Here is a 20,989-nt window from a genome sequence, read left to right as displayed (position 1 = left end):
CATTTCCTAAGAAGTGGTGCAAATGTGACCACTAAATCACCTGAATACACCACCATTAATTCTTACTGTAATTCAAAAATAGTTGGATGTTTGCATGCTTTACTTTTCCCTGCTAGAGGGAAAATCCTATACATAAATCCCATTACATTCAATGAAGCTTGCAAATGGGTATTAGGATTACAGTCTATGTTTCATTATCCTAACCATTGAGACCAACTATTGCTGAGAAACAACTTCTCTTCCCTGTTAAGAGCCTATTCTCATAGTACTATGATAGTGGTGGGTTACTGACAAGCTGCATACTTCCTGTTCAGATACGGGGGAACAAATGCAAAGTATCTTGAGGACTAGTCTGTTTTCCATTAGACAAGTGGCGAGAATAATATTTAACTGCTTGAATGGGCTCAGTAAATACACATCTGATGCTGCAACATTACTGAAACCAATAAGATATAGGTGGAAGACCAACTGAAGCCTCATGCAAGACTGGAATATCAGGAGCCAGAATGCATGTTAATGAGTCATTTAGGGATCAGGTGGGCAGAGGGCATTCAGTGAGTATATATCCGCAACAGCTAGAGGCCCGAGTTTAGCAGAATTGCTGTATCAGGTAACTATACTACTACTTGGGGGAAGATATTCATTCCTATAATTAAATGGCAGCAATGGTCACTATCATTTTCAAAATCCCAATGAGGCATTCCATATTAAACCTAATAATATGGACTAGCTATATGCATTATAGCACTAAGCTGTTAAAACAGTTTAAAGTGGTCCCTTGTGTCTAAAATACAAAGCAGACAAAGTGGCAAAGGTAGACACAAAGAGGACAGAAGGGCAGCTCTGATTTCTTATAGGAGCCAAATTTTTTGCCTACTTAATGCAAACTACTAATGGTACAAAGAAAGGACAATGCTTCTAGCATACTACTTTACAACTATGGCACATGCTATAACTAGTAAAACTTTCAAAAAGATTCTAGTAACAGACCAAATGGGAGAAACTTGAAAGCTTTTATTTCATACAAGTTCCAAAATACAGCACAACTGTTAGTTTAACAAAGGCCACAGTAGTAAGGTTCTTTACAGTTACAACTATCTAGGACACCAAAATTCAGCATTACATTAACAATCTTCTACCCGATCATATCAAGATGGCACCTTCCCACACACTGGTGTGGGAAGAAGTTCCTACAAAAAGACTAGGTGGTGTATTCCTTGCTTGTGTACTACTTAGTAGTCCCTGCTAATCCTCAATTGCCTCTGGAAATGCAGATAACTGTGATGTCTAAAGCCCACTCGTGGGGAAGTCCTGAAAAAGCCTTGACCCACACCAACCCAAAAGTTATCCAAAGCTCTGAAAAATCATATCTCTAATCACTACACCAAGTTACAGATTTCCTGACCTGTCCTTCATGGGAGCAATCCTCTCTTGCACCAGTTCCATACCTTTCAAATTTAACTACTGAGTTGAAAGAAATGGGTAGGGAAAAGAACTGTTGAGTTTATTTTCCAAGGTTCTTTTGCTTATTCAATGGCAAGAAAAAAATGTACTTTCTAGAATACCTATTTGCAACAGAGGCTTGAATAAAGCCTTTATTGCTGAGAGTAAGGAAATAATCCTCAGTTTCTTACCATCTTCTGTATTCCAGCTCCCCCCTCCCAACTCAGTAAGGAGTTGGGGGAAAGAGGAAGTAAATTCTGAGCTGAAATTAGGGCATTAGTTGAGTTGGTTTACAGCCCACCCTAATACTAAAACCACCGGCCTTGGCACTCTTCAAGGCTAAATTGTTGTAACAGGCACGTGCCACCTAAAGAGTTCACAATTTAGGTAGGGCTGTAGAACGGTGTGTTCCAAATTATGTTCTAACAGCCACAGATTCCTCAATGAGAAAAGCCATAATGTGGACAAGTTTCTTGAAAAGACAGTTTACCAGTTCTACAATGCACAGCTACAGAGGTGTGTCACAGGTAGCTTATATGGAGTGCTTGACTCAAGCACAAGCTAGGCTTGGTTATGCACCATGAAACATGTCCCATAATGCTCTCCAAAACAATTTCTATGTCAGACGCACAAAGGTTATTTGGCAAACAAGTCAATGTGTAAATGCCAAGTTGGAAAGCCACTTCCCTAGAGTGGTCATCACACTCATCTGTTTAAATTTTATCTTGCCTTGATCCTGCATTACACTCGTTTTAGGAATGTTTTTACACTCTCTAGATTCTAAACCCTTGTTCTGCCAGAGAAAGCTTTAATTTACTTTTGTCTATTAAAGTATGTCCAGTGATGGGGATGTTTTAGTTAGAATCTAATGCCTCAAATTAGGTTCCATTGTTTATAATACTGACAGCTGGAACACAAAGACACTACTAGCTTGTGCTATATAACAGTAAATCCTGAAGGTAAGAATTATTCTGTGATGAGCTCAGACTTCTTCTGGACATATAATCTCAGACAATATGCCAGCCTCCCCACAAAGAGAAAAGTGACCTGTTGCTTAGGTAAGAAATGAAATATTCCCTGAAACCAGTAGTAAGGAAGCAGCAATAAGATTCCAAACAAAGCTAGAACTGGCCCAAGTAGAAACTGTTTTATTCCACATAGTCCTGTCCCCTACCAGCTGAACTACCTAATCTGTCAACATATGATGTCTGGCAACAGCAACATTTTATCAAAAGTATGAAGTCATAATTTATCCACCTCATGAAATGTGTATTCACAGACATGAGACTGCTGCTATGCATACATGATAGTGATTAATTCGCTTGCTCATCCCACTACTTTGGCATATCCAAGTAAGCCTTGTTGAGCCTATGCAGAATGAATGGATATGTCATAGGTTGAGAGTAACTTGGTGCCTTCTCCAACAACTGCTAATATTTCTTTAATATTTCAAAGGCACACTTCATGCTTTGAAAACCCCAAGTATTCTAATCCTGAAAGGCTGAACATTCTGTGTCAGCTAAAGGCTAGCAGCAGTTAATGAGGATTATGCAGAAAAAGAACTCTAGACTGCATCCATGTTTAGTGAAAACTCTTAAAATACCTACTAATTGTTCATAAAGATACTTCTGTTGAGCTTGTACCACTAATGACCATTACAGCTGGCAGTTAAAATACCATGCTACTCACTATTTTGTAAATAGGGGAGGACACTTTTAAGAGACTGCAAAACAATGAAGGCCAAGGTGTGACTCCCTTTCCTTGCAATATAATTTAAAGCAGGGTGTGGGTTTTTTAATGTTAATTTATCAGTTCAGGTATTGCAATGGTTTTTCAACCCTTCACAATTTTGCAAGCAATTACCGGTATCTAATAATATTAAATCCTTCACTTGCTTTCAAAGTAATATTTAAAAGCTAAGCTTTTGTGGCCTTATCTAGTAGAATGTAGAACGTCATTGAGGAGATGAAGGATGAGGAGTGTTACAACTTTTTTGGAGCCCAGGGAAAGTCATGCAAATAACTCATTCCAAATAAGGATTTTCACATCACTCTACACAACACTGTATTATTCTGCTAGTGAACAGTAGTACCACTGTAAAAATTAAGATATCTAAAGTACTTGGCAGCTTATTACATGTTTTGACTAACATAAAAGCCGAGTTGAAAACTCTTGCCTTCAAACTGTGTAATAAATATTTCCTCTACACTATCTCCGCACATTGCTGAAAGCTAACACGATAGACTTGCACTGCCCAGTTGTTCATTTAAAATTGTCTAGCACTGCCAATAAATCTTCAAATATTCAATGATGCTACAAACTAACTTAAGTCATGTAGCCATATGCAATTTTAAAATTAAACAAAAGCAGCAGCAATACAATGTTACAGTTTGGTTACCAGTGCCTTACTTTCGTTTGCTTTTTGTGTCAGTAGTCTGAAAAACACTAGAGGCAGACATGAGATTTTCTATATATTGTCCAAGAACTTGATTTTCTGATTTCAGTTTCAGGTTTTCTTCTTTAACAGCATCTACTCTTGCAGACAGATCTGGAAGGACAAGGTGAATTTTAGAAGCAAATCACAACATCTGCTCTACTCTGAGTTTTAACTAAATGGTAGAAATAGTCACATGAAAAGAAAAGCCCATTTTAAAGACATTCTGTATAGTGAAAGTTTATCCAATGCTTTCCAATAAAATGTTCTTAAAACACGCAGTAATCCAGTGTCAGATTTAGTCCCTGCCTCAAGCAAGCCTCCTAGGAAAAGCATTCCAGAGTCAGGGTGCCACATGCATTGCAGTTATTTAAATGGAACATTATTAGAGCGTGAATAACTGTGGTCAGTCTATCTCTGTCCAGGAATGGCTATAGCCAGAGTATCAGTGCTAGTAGATAAATATCAGTATTAGTAGACGAAAAGCACTTCATATCTCAAGAGGCCATTCAGGCCCCTTTAAAAAGGGGTTGGGTCTAATAACATCCCTAGGCTACAAACCGGTCCAAAACAGTTGATCCCTCTAACCAACAGCATCGGCAACTTATCAGGAGTTACCATCATCTAGACCAGGCTTCCTCAACCTTGGGCCTCCAGATGTTTTTGGCCTACAACTCCCATGATCCTTAGCTAGCAGGAGCAGTGGTCAGGGATGATGGGAATTGTAGTCTCAAAACATCTGGAGGCCCAAGGTTGAGGAAGCCTGATCTAGACCATTCACACTTCCACAGCTTCATCTGAATTTAATGAAAACAAGAATTAGAGCTGAGAGACATCAGCTTACTGATGATACTGTATTCCAAAACCCCAGGTGACCTTACTCAACAGTTTCATGTAAAATATAGAATGCTAAGGCACACTATAGTATAAATGGCAAGGGAGGGAACAAAATGCACTTTCTGGACTGCACCCATAGTCACAATGTGAAACCCCTTGTTGACTTCTATGCTCCACCAGATTTAACAGAATTTGCAGGAACATCATCTTAGCTCAATCCGAACTGCAGTCTGTGTCAATGATAAGTTTCTATCCTTAAAATAATTCTGCATGTAGATAGGTTAACCTTCTGAATTAAGAAACTAACCTTCAAGTGTATGCTGGAGTTCCAAAACTTGATTAATAAGTCGTGTTTTTTCTTCCAATTCCACTTGATTTTCAGCCTCAACAGCTGTAAAAAAGAGATACTCTTTAGTGCAGCCAAGTACAGTATTACAATGCACAAGAGGGAAAACATTAAGTTGAAAAAATGCTTTATACCATCCATATCCGCATTCATCATCGTTGAACAGATCCAATCCACTGGTGAATCTTGTACTTCAGAAATGTACTCTCCTTAAAGAAGATAAAACTTGTCAACGGTATGTACAAATGCAGAACCAGGTTTTTTAGTTTAATGTTTTAGAAGGGTAGCATTTGATATCTAAACTTCAATGTGAACAGCAACCAACAAAACATTGCTGTGAAAATAGACAAATCTGCTTTTGTCTTCTTTTAAAAAAAAGTAGTAAACACAACAGTTATTTTCCAGCAGCAGCCAAATCTGCCACATTTTGCACACCAATATCAACTGCACCAACCTATTTCAACATTCTTGGGACACACTTTGCAAGGTGATATATGCTTTGAGCATCTTTGTTAATAACTGATCAGGTAGGCATCTGTTGACTGACTGTTGGCTACTTCTGCCAGCAATTTAAAACATACCTCTCCATCCAAGTTTTCTTGGACTATTAATACTGGCTCTTGGCATCTCTGGTTCCTATAACTGATAGGATGCTTCACTGACTTTCATTGACTCAAGCCTATTTATGTTTTTATACTGTTTGATTGCAATAAAGCTTCTAAATGTTTACAAAAAAATTAAAACATTGAAATAATCCATAAAACATGTGGCTCTTATATGTTGTTGATGTTTAACTGTTCTGAAAGCCATCTTGGTGTTTCCCTGAAATGAAAGGCAGTATGCAGTTTGTTTTATTAATAATCTTTTAAGTTATGCATATTGATTTAGCTTCTATTAATATACTATTTTAACCAAATTATACTACAGCCAACAGCAGTAACAGTTGAATGAAACAGCTGAATGAAAAACAAGAATGATTTATGTCGAATTTCAAGCTTGTTGAATGTTAACTTCAGGTGGTGGTCTGGGGTCCCACACTATTGGGTGCAATTATATTTTGTACAGAGTGAGCTCTTTAAAAGAGGCCTGGTGGATACAGAGTACACATGTTCCACGGGGCCTCTTTTAAAAGACTCACACTGTATGTTGTCTATAAGCGTCCATATACAGTAGCACCATAACATTTCACATGCACATCTTCGAAGAATCTCATAGTTTTAATGCTGTATATTTTCGCTCTACAGGGGTGCATTCCCTAGGCAGGTGAAAGGAGAGAGAGCCATCCTTAATCAAGAAATGGATGGCGATTATTAACGTCAGGGGATGTTGGGTCCCTCATAAGCAAGGCTGGCATTTGAGAGGCGCTTGTTCATTTTCATTCCACCCACAACGCCTCGGTAGGAGGCAACGTCGCTGCTACCGGAAAGGCGGAGAACCCAGCGCTCCAGAGCTTTCTCTTGCGCACTCCCCAGAAGAAGAAGAAGAAGAAAAAGCACCACCCAGCAACCCCCCAAAACCCCCCCCAGATTTGATGCTGCATCCTGAAAACGGAGCCTGGGAGGAGGAAACCCTCCCCCTGCCAGCACATCCCCTCCACACCCCGGTCGCCTCGCCCTCCCAACCCGCAAGCAGGGAGCCCCGCCTCCCGCTCAGGTCCCCAGGCAAAGGAAGCGCGCGCTACTCACCTCTCCCCCACCTGCCCAGGTTGCCCTCGGACCCCAACCCTCGCCTAGTTCAACAGCGGCCAACTGCGACTGCGCAGCTTCTCCTTCGCCCAGCCGGCAGCGCACGCGCTTTGCTCCATGAAAACAACCGGCGGGGTGGGAGGGGGGGAGGAGGCAGGAGGTAGACGGCGGGCTTAAGGGAAGAGAGACGGCTCAGCCAGCCATCGAATCACAGCAAACGAAAGCGGACGGCCCTTCGCGAGGCAGCCAATAAGCGGAGGGAGACATCGGCAGACGCTTCCATCGGCTGTGGGGGCGGAGTCTCTTCGCCTTCGCCGGCCTGCTTCCGCAGGGCGGAGAAGTAAACAGGGCTGACAGGAGCAGACGCCTCCCATCGCTAGTCCCTTCTCTGCCCCCGCCCCGCAGTCCCTCAAGTCAAGCCGTGGGCCTGAATGAAGGCTTTAATTCATAAGAAAGCAGAGCGGCACCGGCAGCAAAAAAAACACGTCCCAAACGGCGCTGCTTTCCCTGGGCTGCGTCATAAGCACCTCCCGCTCCAGTTACAAGACATCTTTCCGTAACCTGAAGAAACACTTTGTGAGACAGAACGACGTGTGTCAGGGGTTGTTCACCGACAAAGGAAACGAAGGGACCTCCCAACTGCCGTGCTCTGAAGCGACAAATGCTTGCTCCTGTTTTGTAACTGCATTTATCTCCCACATTTCCTGTAGTGAGGTCGATGTGGCGGACGTGATTTTCCCCTCCTTTTCATGGTATCTTTCACCTGGTTAGGTGAAAGAGATAGTGAGGGACTGACTTAAGGTTAGCCAAGGAGCTTCGTGGCTGAGGGGAGATTTGAAACCTAGTCTGGGTCCTAGTCCGAGGCTGTAATCACATTTATTTCCTACTCTTCTCCCAGAGGGCTTTGCCTCACCTTTAATCGTCACAACAACATGGTGAGAAGGACCAACGCTGAAACCACTTTGCTGAGTCGCTCATATTTATTTCCTACTCTCCAGAGTGCTTTGCCTCGCCTTTAATTGTTGCAACAACATGGCAAGGTTGGTCAACATCATGACCAAGGGCTGCAACCCTACAGACAGTTGGGTCAAACTGAATGCTGTGGCACTTTTGAAGGAAGCATTGCAAGAAACTAGCTAGAGGAGACTAGAGAACAAATGCGAAGTTTGTTCCTTATGCAGATTTTATTCGTAGGATAAGAAGAATAAACAAAGCAAAACAGGTAAGCCTAAGGCCCTTTTCAGTTGCCTCTATGTGGCAGCAGGTTTAGACTCCTGACAGCTGAGATGCAACACTTAGACTGGCTCAAGCACTGGGATGGGATTATCTTTCCAGAAACAGGTCACGTCTTTCCTTTATGTACTGCCTTACTATGCTGCTCAAGTAAATTGATGCTCAAGTAATTAGTCTGTTCCTTGGTTTACATTCACATGGCCTTGAGGATGTTCTTGCAAGGCCAGGAGAGTATCCCCAATAATCATGTGGTCACCTGAATGGACTAGGACCAGATGGACTTCAATGGTTGGCATGCAGCCACAATCCAGTACTAAGAGTGTTCCTATGACACTCTCAGACTGTACACTCTCTTGGCATAACTTCTACATGGCAATGCTGCCTACAAGAGATGGAATTAACTCCTTGGAGGATTCAGGCCCATGCCTGGACATGAATTTGGCATGGGGGGAGCAATTGTTAGGCACCACCTAAACCCTTATTGAAATCACAGTGGTCTTCCATGATCTTGCAATACAAGATGGGTACCTTTTTTTGACCAAGGGCCCCCCTCTGGGCCACCTTCCAAGGGCCACAAGCCAGTGGTGACTAGGGCCAGAGGTAAAAGCGTACAAAGCAGTAAATGCTAATTTTACCTTTTTTTCAGTAGGCTAGTTTCTACGCACACTCACACACCCCTCCCATTTGCCCCCAAGCCTGAGGTTCCCCACTCCTTTATACCACCATGGAGTACCAGAGGGAAGATTTCTAGGGCAGTACAACTGGACAATCCTGTGCTTCAATAGGTTAGTAAAGGGTTGGAAAAAGATGCTGAGCTCTCAGTTACAGTGCTAGTGAGGCTTAGTGGGTGGAGAGAATAAAAAAGCCATTTGGCTAAAGGGTTTTAATAGAGTAATTAACTGCTTCTTTTAAGGTGTCTTAGTTTAACATTAATAGTTGAATATAAGCTTTTGATATTTAAAGTGTCAGGAACAAGTTAACATAGTATGTACTCGTTTAAACCTAGCAATATGATTTTAAAGTAACCAGATAAGCGTGTGCACTTAAATCATGTAATGTGGCATATAAATGTAAATGCCTTTGTTACATTCATCTGTGTTTGTACTATGCCTGCACCCCACAGTTTCTGGGTCAGTGGTACGTTAAGGGTTCAGAGGGAATAAGAGAGATTGAATGGTGAAAGTGACACAGATGTAGGTCACCCTGTGCTGTGGGAGCTGAATTTTCTTACTATTGTGTGAATGATGAAATACACTCCCTTCCCTACACAGTGCTCAACCTCAGTATATCTATAGAACCTTCTACACTGTAATGTATGAAAATGGCTCTTGTAAGGTGTGGTGATGTAAGGCATGGGGCTTATCTTAGAGGTGTGGAGCCTGTGTCCCTCAAGGTGTTGATGGACCAGTCACCAGAACATGCATCATCCCTGACTATTGGCTGTGCTGGCTGGGTCTGATGGGAGTTCAAGTCCAAAAACATCTGCATGGTCACAGGTTTTTCAGCCCTGCTTTTTCAGCAAACTAGTTAATTTTCAACACTCCTCTCCGCAAACTCACAATTTAGCAAATGTATAAATTCTTATACCAGAAACACTTGCAAAATACATGTCAAGAAATACTGGTGGTTATACTGGTGCTTATCAGGATAAAAACATTATGAATATACCAATATATTTATTTTTTAAAAGAGTATATTGTTTCCCCATAGACATGTTTCATTGAGGAACAAAAATTCAGGTGGAATGAAAAGAGGAATGTTGAAAATATACGAGGAACTAATAAAAAGGGCAGAGTTAGGGAGACCTCTGCTGTCTAGAGAGGGGACTTGCAAATGCTTTTTTCTGGTAAATAATTTCCAGTATGTTTCCAGTATGTAGAAATGTATTTGTAGCCCCAGTTCTATAAATCCCACAGTGGTATGACAACTTACACCCCTGTCCCAAATTAACACATATCATGCCAAATTATTTCTGTGGGTTTAGGTGGGCCTAAAACAGTTTTCTCTACTGCTACACCGCAAACTGCTTTTGAAACTGAGGTGTCAGTGGTGCAGTGAGATTAGACTCTGGACTCTGACGATGTCTCTCTCTTGAGCTGGCCATGTGTACTGATTCACTTACTTAAAAATGTGGTCAGCCAGCCGTGCTGCATTTGGAGAGCCTCCTAGTCATTCTGCTGGACCAGTAGGGCTCTGATGGCACCATAATGAGGTGCATTGGCATAGTGGTTTGCTAGTAAAATTTTAAAAGAAGTTCTTTGACTCCTAGCCATTGCTTGGAAATAGGTTTGCACTGATTTCAGTGGAACATAGATCCAGATTAAGATGTCTAAGATTGCAACCTTGTACAGATGAACATTTTTACCAGCCTCTTTGTGAAGGCTATTTGTGTCTACTAGCCTCTGGAGAACTTAATGTATGGGGTAAGTGATGTAACTTTCTTCAACCCTTCTTTTAACTGTAAGACCTGTGTTTTCTTTCAGGTAGGGTGTTTATGCACTTCTAGTTATCAGCAGTTTCCTTACTCCTATTTATCTAGAACAGGGATGGGGTGCTAGAGCTGATTTGCAGGCCAGATTATTATCCCCCCGACTCCTCATGATCCAGGTTTGGCAGGTGGGCAGAGTTATAACCACCTGTCAGTTACCTGATATCAAAATGACACAAAGTTTTCTTTTTTGCCCATAGGCATCTTCAGAAGCCCCTTTCAAAGTGCAAGCGAGGAGGGAGGCTACGTCTTGGCTGAGCCCAGTTGGCATGACTTTTCAGAAGCATTTGCTATTACGTATGTCTGTCAATCTCACTCCTGATGTAAAGTGCAGTGCAATAAATGGCTCAAGCTGGATAAGGAAGATTGGTTAAGGACACCACAATACTCCACAGCACTCCTGTCAAACTAGTAGGCAGTTACCTAGTAGAAAATATATGGCCCACGTAATATTACACAATACGTAGTGCAGCAGAAAAGCTATGTAGATGGAAATTCGCTTTGGGGTGTTTGTTTTACGCCACCTCCAACAGTTTATAGATATATAAGTAATTCAATATATGAAAGGATTTACAGTTGATCCTCGCCCTTTCTGTCATACAGATAATATAATTAGAGCTGCTTCAAGCTGTTTGCCTTTAGAAAAGGCCCTTTTAAAACCTACATAATCCTTTCAAATCCCTGCAAACAGGCATCCAGTTTTGTAGCTGTGACTTTGGAACTTGTCTGTGACACTCTCCCATTGGCTAGTGAAATGTTGCTAGAATGAAGGAAATCTGTTTCTCCCCCTATGAGATGGCTTGCTTCACTGGTTGCTAAACCAACTTAGCAACCAAGAGGTCACTTTAGGCTTCTGGCCATTGAGCTACTTCTATGATATTGTCAGAGCACGCCAGTTCCCCTGTTTCCAGTTCATTTCATTAAGGACTCAAGGAAAAGACAATAGTTGCACTGAATATTGCTGTACCGCATGTCAGTTGTGGGTTGGTGAAAGAGGCATAAGTGACTGGAGCAACAAATGTAAATTTTACCTTTGTACAGTAGGCTATTTTGTGTATACACTCATACATTCCTTGGTTTCCTGCACCCAGGCAACCAAGAGACATTATTAGAGTTGAAGGAAGCATTCCAGCTGGCCAAAACATTCATAGAGGGTGTAAAGCAGGGCTGGCGAGGACTGTGGCTGGAGAGAGCCCAAGAGTCACATAATGGGGGAAAGGAAGGGCTGCATTTGACCCTCAGGCCTCAGACTCTCTACCCTTGTTCTAAAGGACAGAAGCATGCTGACAGTCGTCTAAGTTGCTACCTTAGGTACTCTCTACTAAATCCAGTAGAAAAGAATATGAGATCAGCATACTAGGTTTATGCCAACATTCTGTGTTAGCATTGCACTGCTGTAACTGCTTTGCTAGTGGTAAATGGCCAGTGCAAAAGGAGAATCAACAAAACTGGGGAGGGCAGATGCAGAGTTTAATCAAAATTGTATGCTCACTCAGAGCTCTCTCTCCCCAGAGCAGAGTGAGGCTATACCAACAAAAGGTACAGGATAAGCAAAAACACCAGAAGCAGAGTCAGTGGAGAGTCCAAGCAACTGCATGTGACTCCAAGTCTCCTGGCACCACCCTGACCACATCAGAAGATGAAATTTTAACTAGTTCAGCAGCCAGCCATGCTGCAACACTAGGAATATGCACACCCTTGAGGTAGTAGCCAATCATGACACAGCACAATAATTTCAAGTGCACTGTGGGGAAACCAAGATGGTGGCATCAATGGGCTCTGGGTCTCCTGTTGTCTCTAAACAACGGGAAGGGTTAAAATAAATGGGAGAAAGGTGAAATGCTACCCAGCCTGTGGATAAGTCTGTTGCCATTGTCATAAGATGATGAACGACTGAAAAAAACATAAGCATAAATAGGTAGGAAAGGGGGACCTGGGAGGTCACTGGCTGCTGGGATACCAGAGTTGACCCATGGAAAGAAAGAAGTAAAGGTGTAGACTTCACCACTACTTTTCCCCATGCCCTTTAAAGGCTTCACGTACTTCATTGCTGCATTAGGTTGCTATTAAAGGCACAGATACAAGGCCAGTTGAAAATATGGTAATCCTACTCTATCATTCTTTTCATAGAGAAAATCAATATAATATAGTTATAATTGTATGAGCAGTACACTGAATGTAATATTTTATAAAGCAGCTCATCAAGAGATTAATGCCCTGTCAGTATTGCTTAAAGAAAATTAAGAGAACTCACTCTGCTTCTGGAATGACTTAAAAATTGCCATTAGTAATGTACTGCTCATTTACGTGTTCATTAAGACATTATATAGTTAGCTCTTTCACTTGAGCTATATGGATTTTCATATTACAATCTTACAAAGAGATTTTTTTAAAGAGCAAGGCACCAGGAGCCCAGAAGTCAAAACTGGCTGAAGTGTAAATATGAAACAGTGCTAGTTCATTTATTTTCCTCTTGATTCTTTTCTTACATTTCTCTGACAGTGCAATCCTATATATGAAAAAAGTAAGTCTCACTGAGTTCGGTGGGGCTTGTTCCAAGGTACTGTATAAGGTACTGTATAAGATTGCTTTTGGAAGAGCAATTTTAATCTCTGGGAGGGAGCAGTGGGACAAGGCAGGGCAGAACTGCCACATTCAAAGCCCAGACCCTCCATGTGTCCCTATTTTCCAGGGATGCCCCTGATTTAGAGAAGGCATCCCAGTTTCTGATTTGATCCTGGAATGTCCAACTTTTCCTTAGGATGTCTCTATTTTCATTTGAGAAATGTTGGTGGGTATGGAGTTATCCGACCCCTAAGCCATCTGAAGGCAATCCTTTATAGGGAAGGTTTTTATGTTTAATGTTTTATTATGTTTTTATATGTGTTGGAAGCTGCCTAGAGTGGCTGGGGCAACACAGTAAGATGTGTGAGGTATCAATAGTAAAATTATCATTATGGAATGGTACGTCCCCATTTTCATCAGAGAAATGTTGGAGGGTATGGAAGCCCTGCCAGCTTCTACTGGCCAGGGTGGAAGGCAACTTCTTAGTGCCAAAGGAGATCAGGAGGCCCCTTAGCAGCTGACATGGCTGGAGGAAACAGCTTGGATTCAAAGCACTTGCTCCAGTGATTTAAACCCAATCCACTTTCTCAGGAGAATGAAAAAATACACCTTTAAAAAACTGATAATTGTTTTCTTTATAGAAGATGAATTTATTCAAAGTGCTTTCTCCAATGCATTGAATACAATCATCTTTTTTCTGGGAATAAAGCAGGGCTCCATTTTTTAAAAAAGCATTTTCTCTCTTTCTTGAGAAACCACTCTGTATTCAACAGCTTTCTCTGAAAAGGGGGAAATGCTCCATTTTTAGGAGAATTTCCCCCTCTGCAGAGGCTTCCAAGTTCCATGTAACTGATAATCTGCTGACTGTTGGTTACAGGGAGTTTACTTGTGGGCACACTTCTAGCGCCGATCAGATGATTGGTACTGAAAACTTGTCTTCAAAGGAGGTTGCCATAACCGACAATCAGTTGATTGGCAGTTACAGCTACCTCCTTTGAACATAGACAGGTATCAACCACCTTACAGCATTCTGGTGTCAGGTGTTTGACAGATGAGTGGTCTCACCCACCTGTCAATCTTGACCCTAGCGGGTGGGCGGGGGGAGAGATTTGTCCCACCAGACAGATCCAGTTACCCACTCTAGGTGTAGACAGTACTGAGTTAGATGGTCCAATATTTGAGTCGGTATAAGGCAGCTTCCTGTGCCTAATCCTGTGCTCGGCTTGGCTCCGCTGCACCCCACCTCATCCCTATAATGTTCCAGTTTGGGACACTACGCTTGCAGAAACGCTATCATAGTAGCATATCATCCACCACACTTTCTGCAGCCACAGTGGAGGCCTCAGCAGTGGCCAGCATGTGAACATATCCACTATATCCTTCCCTCTCCAGCAGCAACAGCCAGTGGTTAAGGACTACACTCTAGCCAGGTATTAATGGTATCATAACCTGATATTATCGTCTGCCTATGAGAACAGCACGTTTTCATAGCACAGTGATAATTAGCCATAGTTAATGTATTCCAGGTTCTAATTAAAATTTTCTAAAGCCAGCTGTCATTGCTTTCAATAGAAATGAGAGGCATAATCAGGACTGGTAAAGACTTTCTGGCACTTTTGCATCAATATCTGCAATATACCACAGTTGCATCGACAGAAGCTCTGTGTGCTGTTGCCCGTCATATAACAGGCAAATAGTATAACCTATCACTTCTGGGGGGCACTTTTAGAGCTTTTATTGCAGATACATTTTCTGTATTGGGCAACTTTCTACCATGTGCATCCTGAGAGATAGTCATTTATTTAACCATAGTACAGGTTCAAGAGGAGTAAGAATGCAGAGGCAGATCTAGGGGAGTACAATGGTCACACTGGGCACTGAGCAAAGAGGGTGCCTCAATGATGTAGAAGGTGAGAGGCTGGGGGGGGCACTGAATTTTGGTGTCACACAGGGCGCCACTGAAGTTTGAAAGCCCAAGTCTGCCACTGTGGAATTATACATACATTTTGCTATTTTGGGGGGTGCAAAAGTGTCTAATTGCCTTGCTGAGGAGCTTCCTATGAATCATTGGTATTTAGGCTATAGTATCTCTAAATTCGGGGTGCAGGTGGCGCTGTGGATTAAACCACAGAGCCTAGGACTTGCCGATCAGAAGGTTGGCGGTTTGAATCCCCACGACGGGGTGAGCTCCCGTTGCTTGGTCGCTGCTCCTGCCAACCTAGCAGTTCAAAAGCACGTCAAAGTGCAAGTAGATAAATAGGTACCACTTCGGCAGGAAGGTAAACGGCGTTTCTGTGCGCTGCTCTGGTTCGCCAGAAGCGGTTTAGTCATGCTGGCCACATGACCCGGAAGCTGTACACCGGCTCCCTTGGCCAATAAAGTGAGGTGATCACCACAACCCCAGAGTCGTCCGCGACTGGACCTAATGGTCAGGGGTCCCTTTACCTTTATCTCTAAATTCAAAGTGCCTGACATTTCTATAGTCTGCTTTTTATATTCAAAACTATCAGGTGACCATTGAGAACAGTGATGCTCTACTGCACATCCACAAGCAAGAAGAATAGTCTGGAATGGTATACCACTGGAAGCATTTGGGCCTGCCCCTACCATGTCTTAATGTGGATTTTGAACCCCTTATGCCTCTTTTAATTCTTCCTCAACCATGCAGCATTCTCCTCCAACTACTGTTGTCCCATACTTTCTCCTCCTTAAAACTAGAGAGTCCCTGTACTTTGAAAATCCAGATAGGAGAGCTAGGGAATATCCGGATTTAGGAAGTGTGGGACAGCAGTAATTGAAGGAGAACGCCACAAGGGCGGGGAAGAATTAAGAGAGGCACAAGGGATTCAAAATCCACTTTGAGCCAAGACATGGACTAATTTGTCAGGGGCAGCAGGGGGCAGATTTTTTAATTCAACAATAGCAACTGAGTTTTCTAAAACAGTATTATCATTCTTTTAAGAACACTCTCCCTTTAATACACACCACATACCAGTATGCCTATTTTGAAGATCAGTTGCAAACCACTCTGAGAACTTCATAGTCAAAAGTATGGCATATCTCAGTGCCATAATAAATAAATAAATGCCTGTGACAATCCCACGCCTTTACAAAGCCATCACCAAAGTTTACTCCAAATGCTTTATAAAAATGCTAGTCCAGAGACTAATGATTAACAAGAGATGTGCATTGTCATGTTTGAACACACATTCATGTAACAGAATGGATATCCTGTAAGGCTAAATATATTTTTAGCCCTTAGGTCGTACATGTTTATAACAAGCCACCTATGTTCCCTTACCTGAGTCATCAGCCAAGGAAATATTAGTAAAGCTGTCATCCTCCTCTTCCAGAGAACCTTCCATTTTGTTTCAGTGAGGTTTTTTTAATTTCAGGAGTGCGTTAAAGAGAAAGCAGCATATCCTATTTTCCTCTTGTTAAATCTTTAATGATTCCACCCACCCACCAGAGGCTACTTGATCCTTGCACTAAAAACGAAACACTTCTTGTTCTTACTAACAACAGCACGCTTGTGCACGGAAGGATCTCTGCAACCCTGAGCTGCCTCCCGGAAACAGCTATGGTACAAAAGTTAAATAGTTACAAGTTGCAACGCCTTACGCCAATAGGTGCTGAGTAATCACCATTGTTTCAGTTTTGTACAGTATTTTCTCTATGGGGGAATAATGGAAGAACCAGATATACATGCGCCACTTGCTGATCAGCTCAGGCAGATGTGCCTTTCAGAATCTGAAAATTAGAAGCCCCGTCCAAAACACACTTAGAAAGGTGTATAATTTTATTTACAGATAGGTAGCCGTGTTGGTCTGCCATAGTCAAAATAAAAAAATTCCTTCCAGTAGCACCTTAAAGACCAACTAAGTTAGTTCTTGGTATGAGCTTTCGTGTGCATGCACACTTCTTCAGATACACTGAAACAGAAGTTGGCAGATCCTTCTATATAGTGAGGTGGGGAGGGGTATTACTTAGAAGGGTGGTGGGAATGGGAGATTGGCAGATAGCTGAGATGAGCCTGTTGACGATTATACATGACTAAGTCATTTTTCACCTTCTCACCCCTTGCCTTTTCCTGTAAGACCTATTGCAGTCGTTAAGAGTCGTCAACAGGCTCATCTCAGCTATCTGCCAATCTCCCATTCCCACCACCCTTCTAAGTAACACCCCTCCCCACCTTCTCACTATATAGAAGGATCTGCCAACTTCTGTTTCAGTGTATCTGAAGAAGTGTGCATGCACACGAAAGCTCATACCAAGAACTAACTTAGTTGGTCTTTAAGGTGCTACTGGAAGGGATTTTTTTATTTTAATTTTATTTAGTGACACAACAAATTTAGTGTGATCCTATGCACATTAACTTGGAAATAAAGCTAACTGAGAACTTGTGAGAAGACATTTTCTTTGGTGTATAGATGAGTTTGCAAGAGAGAGGGCCTGTGATTCGTGTAGTGCTTGATCTGTGATGGCTCAAGTCTGATCTAGACATTTCACTTACCAGAGATAATTCTCTGTTTTCATATAGTATTCATGTTGTATCATGTGCAATTGGCATGTTGGGTTCCTGGCTTTCCACCTGAGGAGTCAGGGCCACCTTAGCAAAGTACCATCTGATGCCCCCTCCCCACATTAGTTCCCTGCCCACCCACCTCACTAGCTATGGGCTTACCTGGAAGCAGTGGTAGGTAGCTGGGAAGTCATTTCAGGTTCCATCACAGTTCCTGGATAGCCAGGACATTTTTCATATTGGGATTCATCTGAATCCAGTGCACACCCCTACCAATTACCCTCTCCAGCTGTGTCCTTCCGTGATCATCAAATTGTGCTTGGGCATTCCCCTGAGCATTAGCATCAATTTTTCAAGGTGTGTATGTATTTGCAATGGGCAGGTATGCCAGAAAAGTTCCAGAGTTGCCCATTGGCTCACATACAATGCATTTAATTTTGTTCTGAACTCCTAACCCTAAGTAAAAAATCATGTAAGATTTAATTAACACTTGTCGATACCTTTTAAAATAAGTATTCAGCCTCATAAAATAGAGCACAGTCTGCATGTAATTTTGTGTGCTTCATTCTGCAGAGCCAACACAAGCACAAAACCTTAATATCCATTGGGCTAAAGCGTCTAAATAATCCTGTTGACATATAAATATATTTGTCTTTGGTTAAACTATCTGCCTGTAGAACTACAGGATATGCACTGTTTGAACTCTATAGATCTTATCTAAAATGTTTAATTAATATTCCTTGCCACTATCAATAGTTTCCTATTATTTGTGCCATCTGGCTTCTCTCTGGTAGGTAATTGACATGAATGAAATGTATTGGCTCCTTATAAACTAGATTAAATTTTGCCGAGTGAACACAGGGCCTCTTAGTCTTCCTCGCTTTATCAGCAATGTGGCAATGGATACTATAAAATAAATGTAAATATATACTTGTACATATAATGGGTTGTATCCAACTAACAGCACTAACGAAACCCAAGATCTCACCAGGATGAGAGAATTCGGATTCAACAGATCTTGATATTTGCTGTCTGAACCTCAGATATCCTGGGGTAAGGTTGGCCCTCACCCTGCATCAACCAGGGGTCAGCCAGTGGAATTTAAACTGGTGGAATTTACATCAGCATCATACCTTTCAACGTTTTCAGATCCAAAACCAGGACACGTGTCTTCCAGGACATGCTCCCAGGTGAGTCATGTGACCTGCACCTTCGTCTCACTCCAGAAAAGCACTTTTTTTTGGGGGGGGGGGAAAGAGAGCAACATGAGAGATAGCTGCAACAAAAATGGTCGCTGTGATATTGTGCATAAAAATGGGGATATTCCATTTTTTTCTGGGGCACCTGGCAGGTATGCAGAAGAAATCATAGAAAGGGGCCATTCTGTGTGAGGGGTGGGGGTAGCACAGAATAAAGAGAGACTTACACCTATTCCAAACCCTGTTCATCTCAGTCATGTGACCTAGAGACCAATCCTCAAGCCCATGCACACCTGCCAGAGCAGTCAGCAGCGTCCCCTCCCAGAAGCTCTTGAGCAGAGTTTAGAACAGGGGTAATTTATGCCAGAATACATTCCTATAGTTAGGATTATTCTGTAGATTATACTCAGAGAAGAACCATAGAAATCAATTAACATACTTAATTAACTAACTAACTTAAGGTGCAATCTTAATTCTAGGTCTGCTGGGATAAGTGAACTAGGATCCAGTGGATCTCTGGATCAGCCAGCTGGTTCCCAGCTCAGCTGTGATCTGCCAGTATAATTCCCCCATCCCAGCTCAGCCAGGACCCAGCTTTCAGTAGGGTGCTTTCAATAAAACTGTCCTTTGGCATCTCCCCATGTATGCTGCTTGTTCTTTGGGGTGTCTGCAGGCGTATCTTCGGGGTGCTTGTGAGTTGTGTGAAGTGGGACACAGGGTGTGCTGGTGTACTTCATGTGCACTTGTTTACCCAGTCATCTGTTCTTGCATGTGGCTGTGGGATTGGTGGAGCTTGTGGTGGGCATGCCTGGAGTATATGGCGTACAATGTGTGCTGATTGGCTGCCTCTGTGAGCATTGCTAGGGGCACCATTTGTGTGCTCTGTCCCCTATTTGTTTGTGCTGGCAATTTCAAGCCACTTTCCCTAAGCTGTCTCTGAGAAGTCTCTCAGTTCATACACAACTGATAAGGGCACTTAAGAACTCTCCTGTGTGTGTCAACAGGCGGGCTTGTCCCCATAGTAATGTTGCCTGAGCTAGCTCTCTAGGTTTTGCTGCCTTCTTTTCTCTCTGCTGGGCTGGGGCCAGCTTACCCAGCCTTTACCCTTCCCAGAAGTTCCTGAACAGCATACTTTACACCAGATTACCTTAAGATGGCTTCCATTAGAATTGCTCCCTGTCCATTAACTCCAGTGTGTCTACTCTGAATATGACTTAGTTGCATACATTATTGTACTTATTCATTGGTTTCTTTCTGATGCGTGGTCTCATATTAGGGTAAGCCATCAGCAGTGAGGTAATCTTTCAGCACTTTAATGCTGGAATCCCCTTTTCATAATCAATAACGTTCAGTCTTATGTGCTGAACAAGGCAGTGCAGTAGCAATTCTCTTGGCACTTGAGAACTTGACACAAGTCCTACTGTTCATTCAATTGTATGATTACTCTCATTTTTTAAATGAAATTGTGTATTAAGGAATTACATAAAATGAAATAGTAAAGTTCACACATGAAAATTAAAGGGTTTGTAGAACCGTGACATAAATTAATTGTCTCTCTGAAAGTGAGGAAATCAACTTGTCTATTAGTTGTTACACTTCATTTTTGTTCATGTGTGAATGAAACAATTGCATAACCCATCCTCCTAGCTCACATGGTAGAGCATGAGACTCTTACTCCCAGAGTCATGGGTTCAAGCCCCACATTGGGGGGTGGGATCCTGCATTGCAGGGGGTTGAACTAGATGACCCTCGTGGTCCCTTCCAACTCTACAATTCTTTGAGTCTATGTTTCTATGATATATATCCAGGTACCCTGGTATGTAAGAAGTATGTTCTCTTGCTGAGGCTTGTATTCTCCCAGTGCTGTGCCATGACTGGCTACTTGAGTTATCTGGAACTGAGGAGCTGGATGGTGGGGGAAGAGGAGGTTATAGGGGCAGTTACCTTCGGGTTTCCAATGACTCCAATAGGAGATGAGATCCAGTTCCTTAATTCTTGTGGGTTTAACATACTCAGAGTAGAACCACTGAAATTAAGAAATTTAAGTCCATTGATTTGGTCTATGCTAAGAGTATGACATAGCTGAACGTCTCCCAGAATGTTTTACTTAACACCACCTGTTTCGTTGGTGCAATTTTGCACCATTACAGAGGGTGGGAATGAACGCTGAGCTGTCATAGGGTCCCACTTAAGCTCTGCTCCTCCCTTGCCATATCCACACCTTGGCCATTTTGTGC

At 42.3% G+C, this 20,989-nt stretch overlaps 1 protein-coding gene and 1 long non-coding RNA gene across 5 annotated transcripts in view; one reads left to right on the top strand and one right to left on the bottom strand.

The window, feature by feature from the left end:
* Window positions 1–994: 994 nt before the first annotated feature.
* Window positions 995–16,534, bottom strand: SCOC (short coiled-coil protein). Of its 4 annotated transcripts, none has more exons than XM_082237782.1 (4): window positions 16,333–16,534; window positions 5,195–5,269; window positions 5,022–5,105; window positions 995–3,991 (listed from the first exon to the last, which is right to left on the bottom strand). In XM_082237782.1, exons 1-4 carry the CDS (start codon window positions 16,394–16,396, stop codon window positions 3,849–3,851), a joined length of 366 nt encoding a protein of 121 aa, XP_082093908.1. In that variant the 5' UTR covers window positions 16,397–16,534; the 3' UTR covers window positions 995–3,848. The 4 variants fall into 4 exon arrangements, with proteins under 4 accessions (XP_082093908.1, XP_082093909.1, XP_082093910.1 ...); XM_082237783.1 differs by having other exon boundaries at window positions 5,195–5,266; XM_082237784.1 differs by lacking the exon at window positions 16,333–16,534 and adding an exon at window positions 6,746–6,885 and having other exon boundaries at window positions 5,195–5,266.
* Window positions 7,043–20,989, top strand: part of LOC309540709 — a 28,289-nt gene continuing 14,342 nt past the window's right edge. The window contains exon 1 of the long non-coding RNA XR_014223408.1: window positions 7,043–7,967. This is a non-coding gene — a long non-coding RNA (uncharacterized lncRNA). The remainder of the gene's footprint in view (window positions 7,968–20,989) is intronic.

The sequence above is a fragment of the Podarcis vaucheri genome (assembly GCF_965113315.1).
Source record: "Podarcis vaucheri genome assembly, chromosome: 9".
NCBI classification, from domain to species: domain Eukaryota; kingdom Metazoa; phylum Chordata; class Lepidosauria; order Squamata; family Lacertidae; genus Podarcis; species Podarcis vaucheri.
This window is presented reverse-complemented; position numbering and strand designations above follow the sequence as displayed.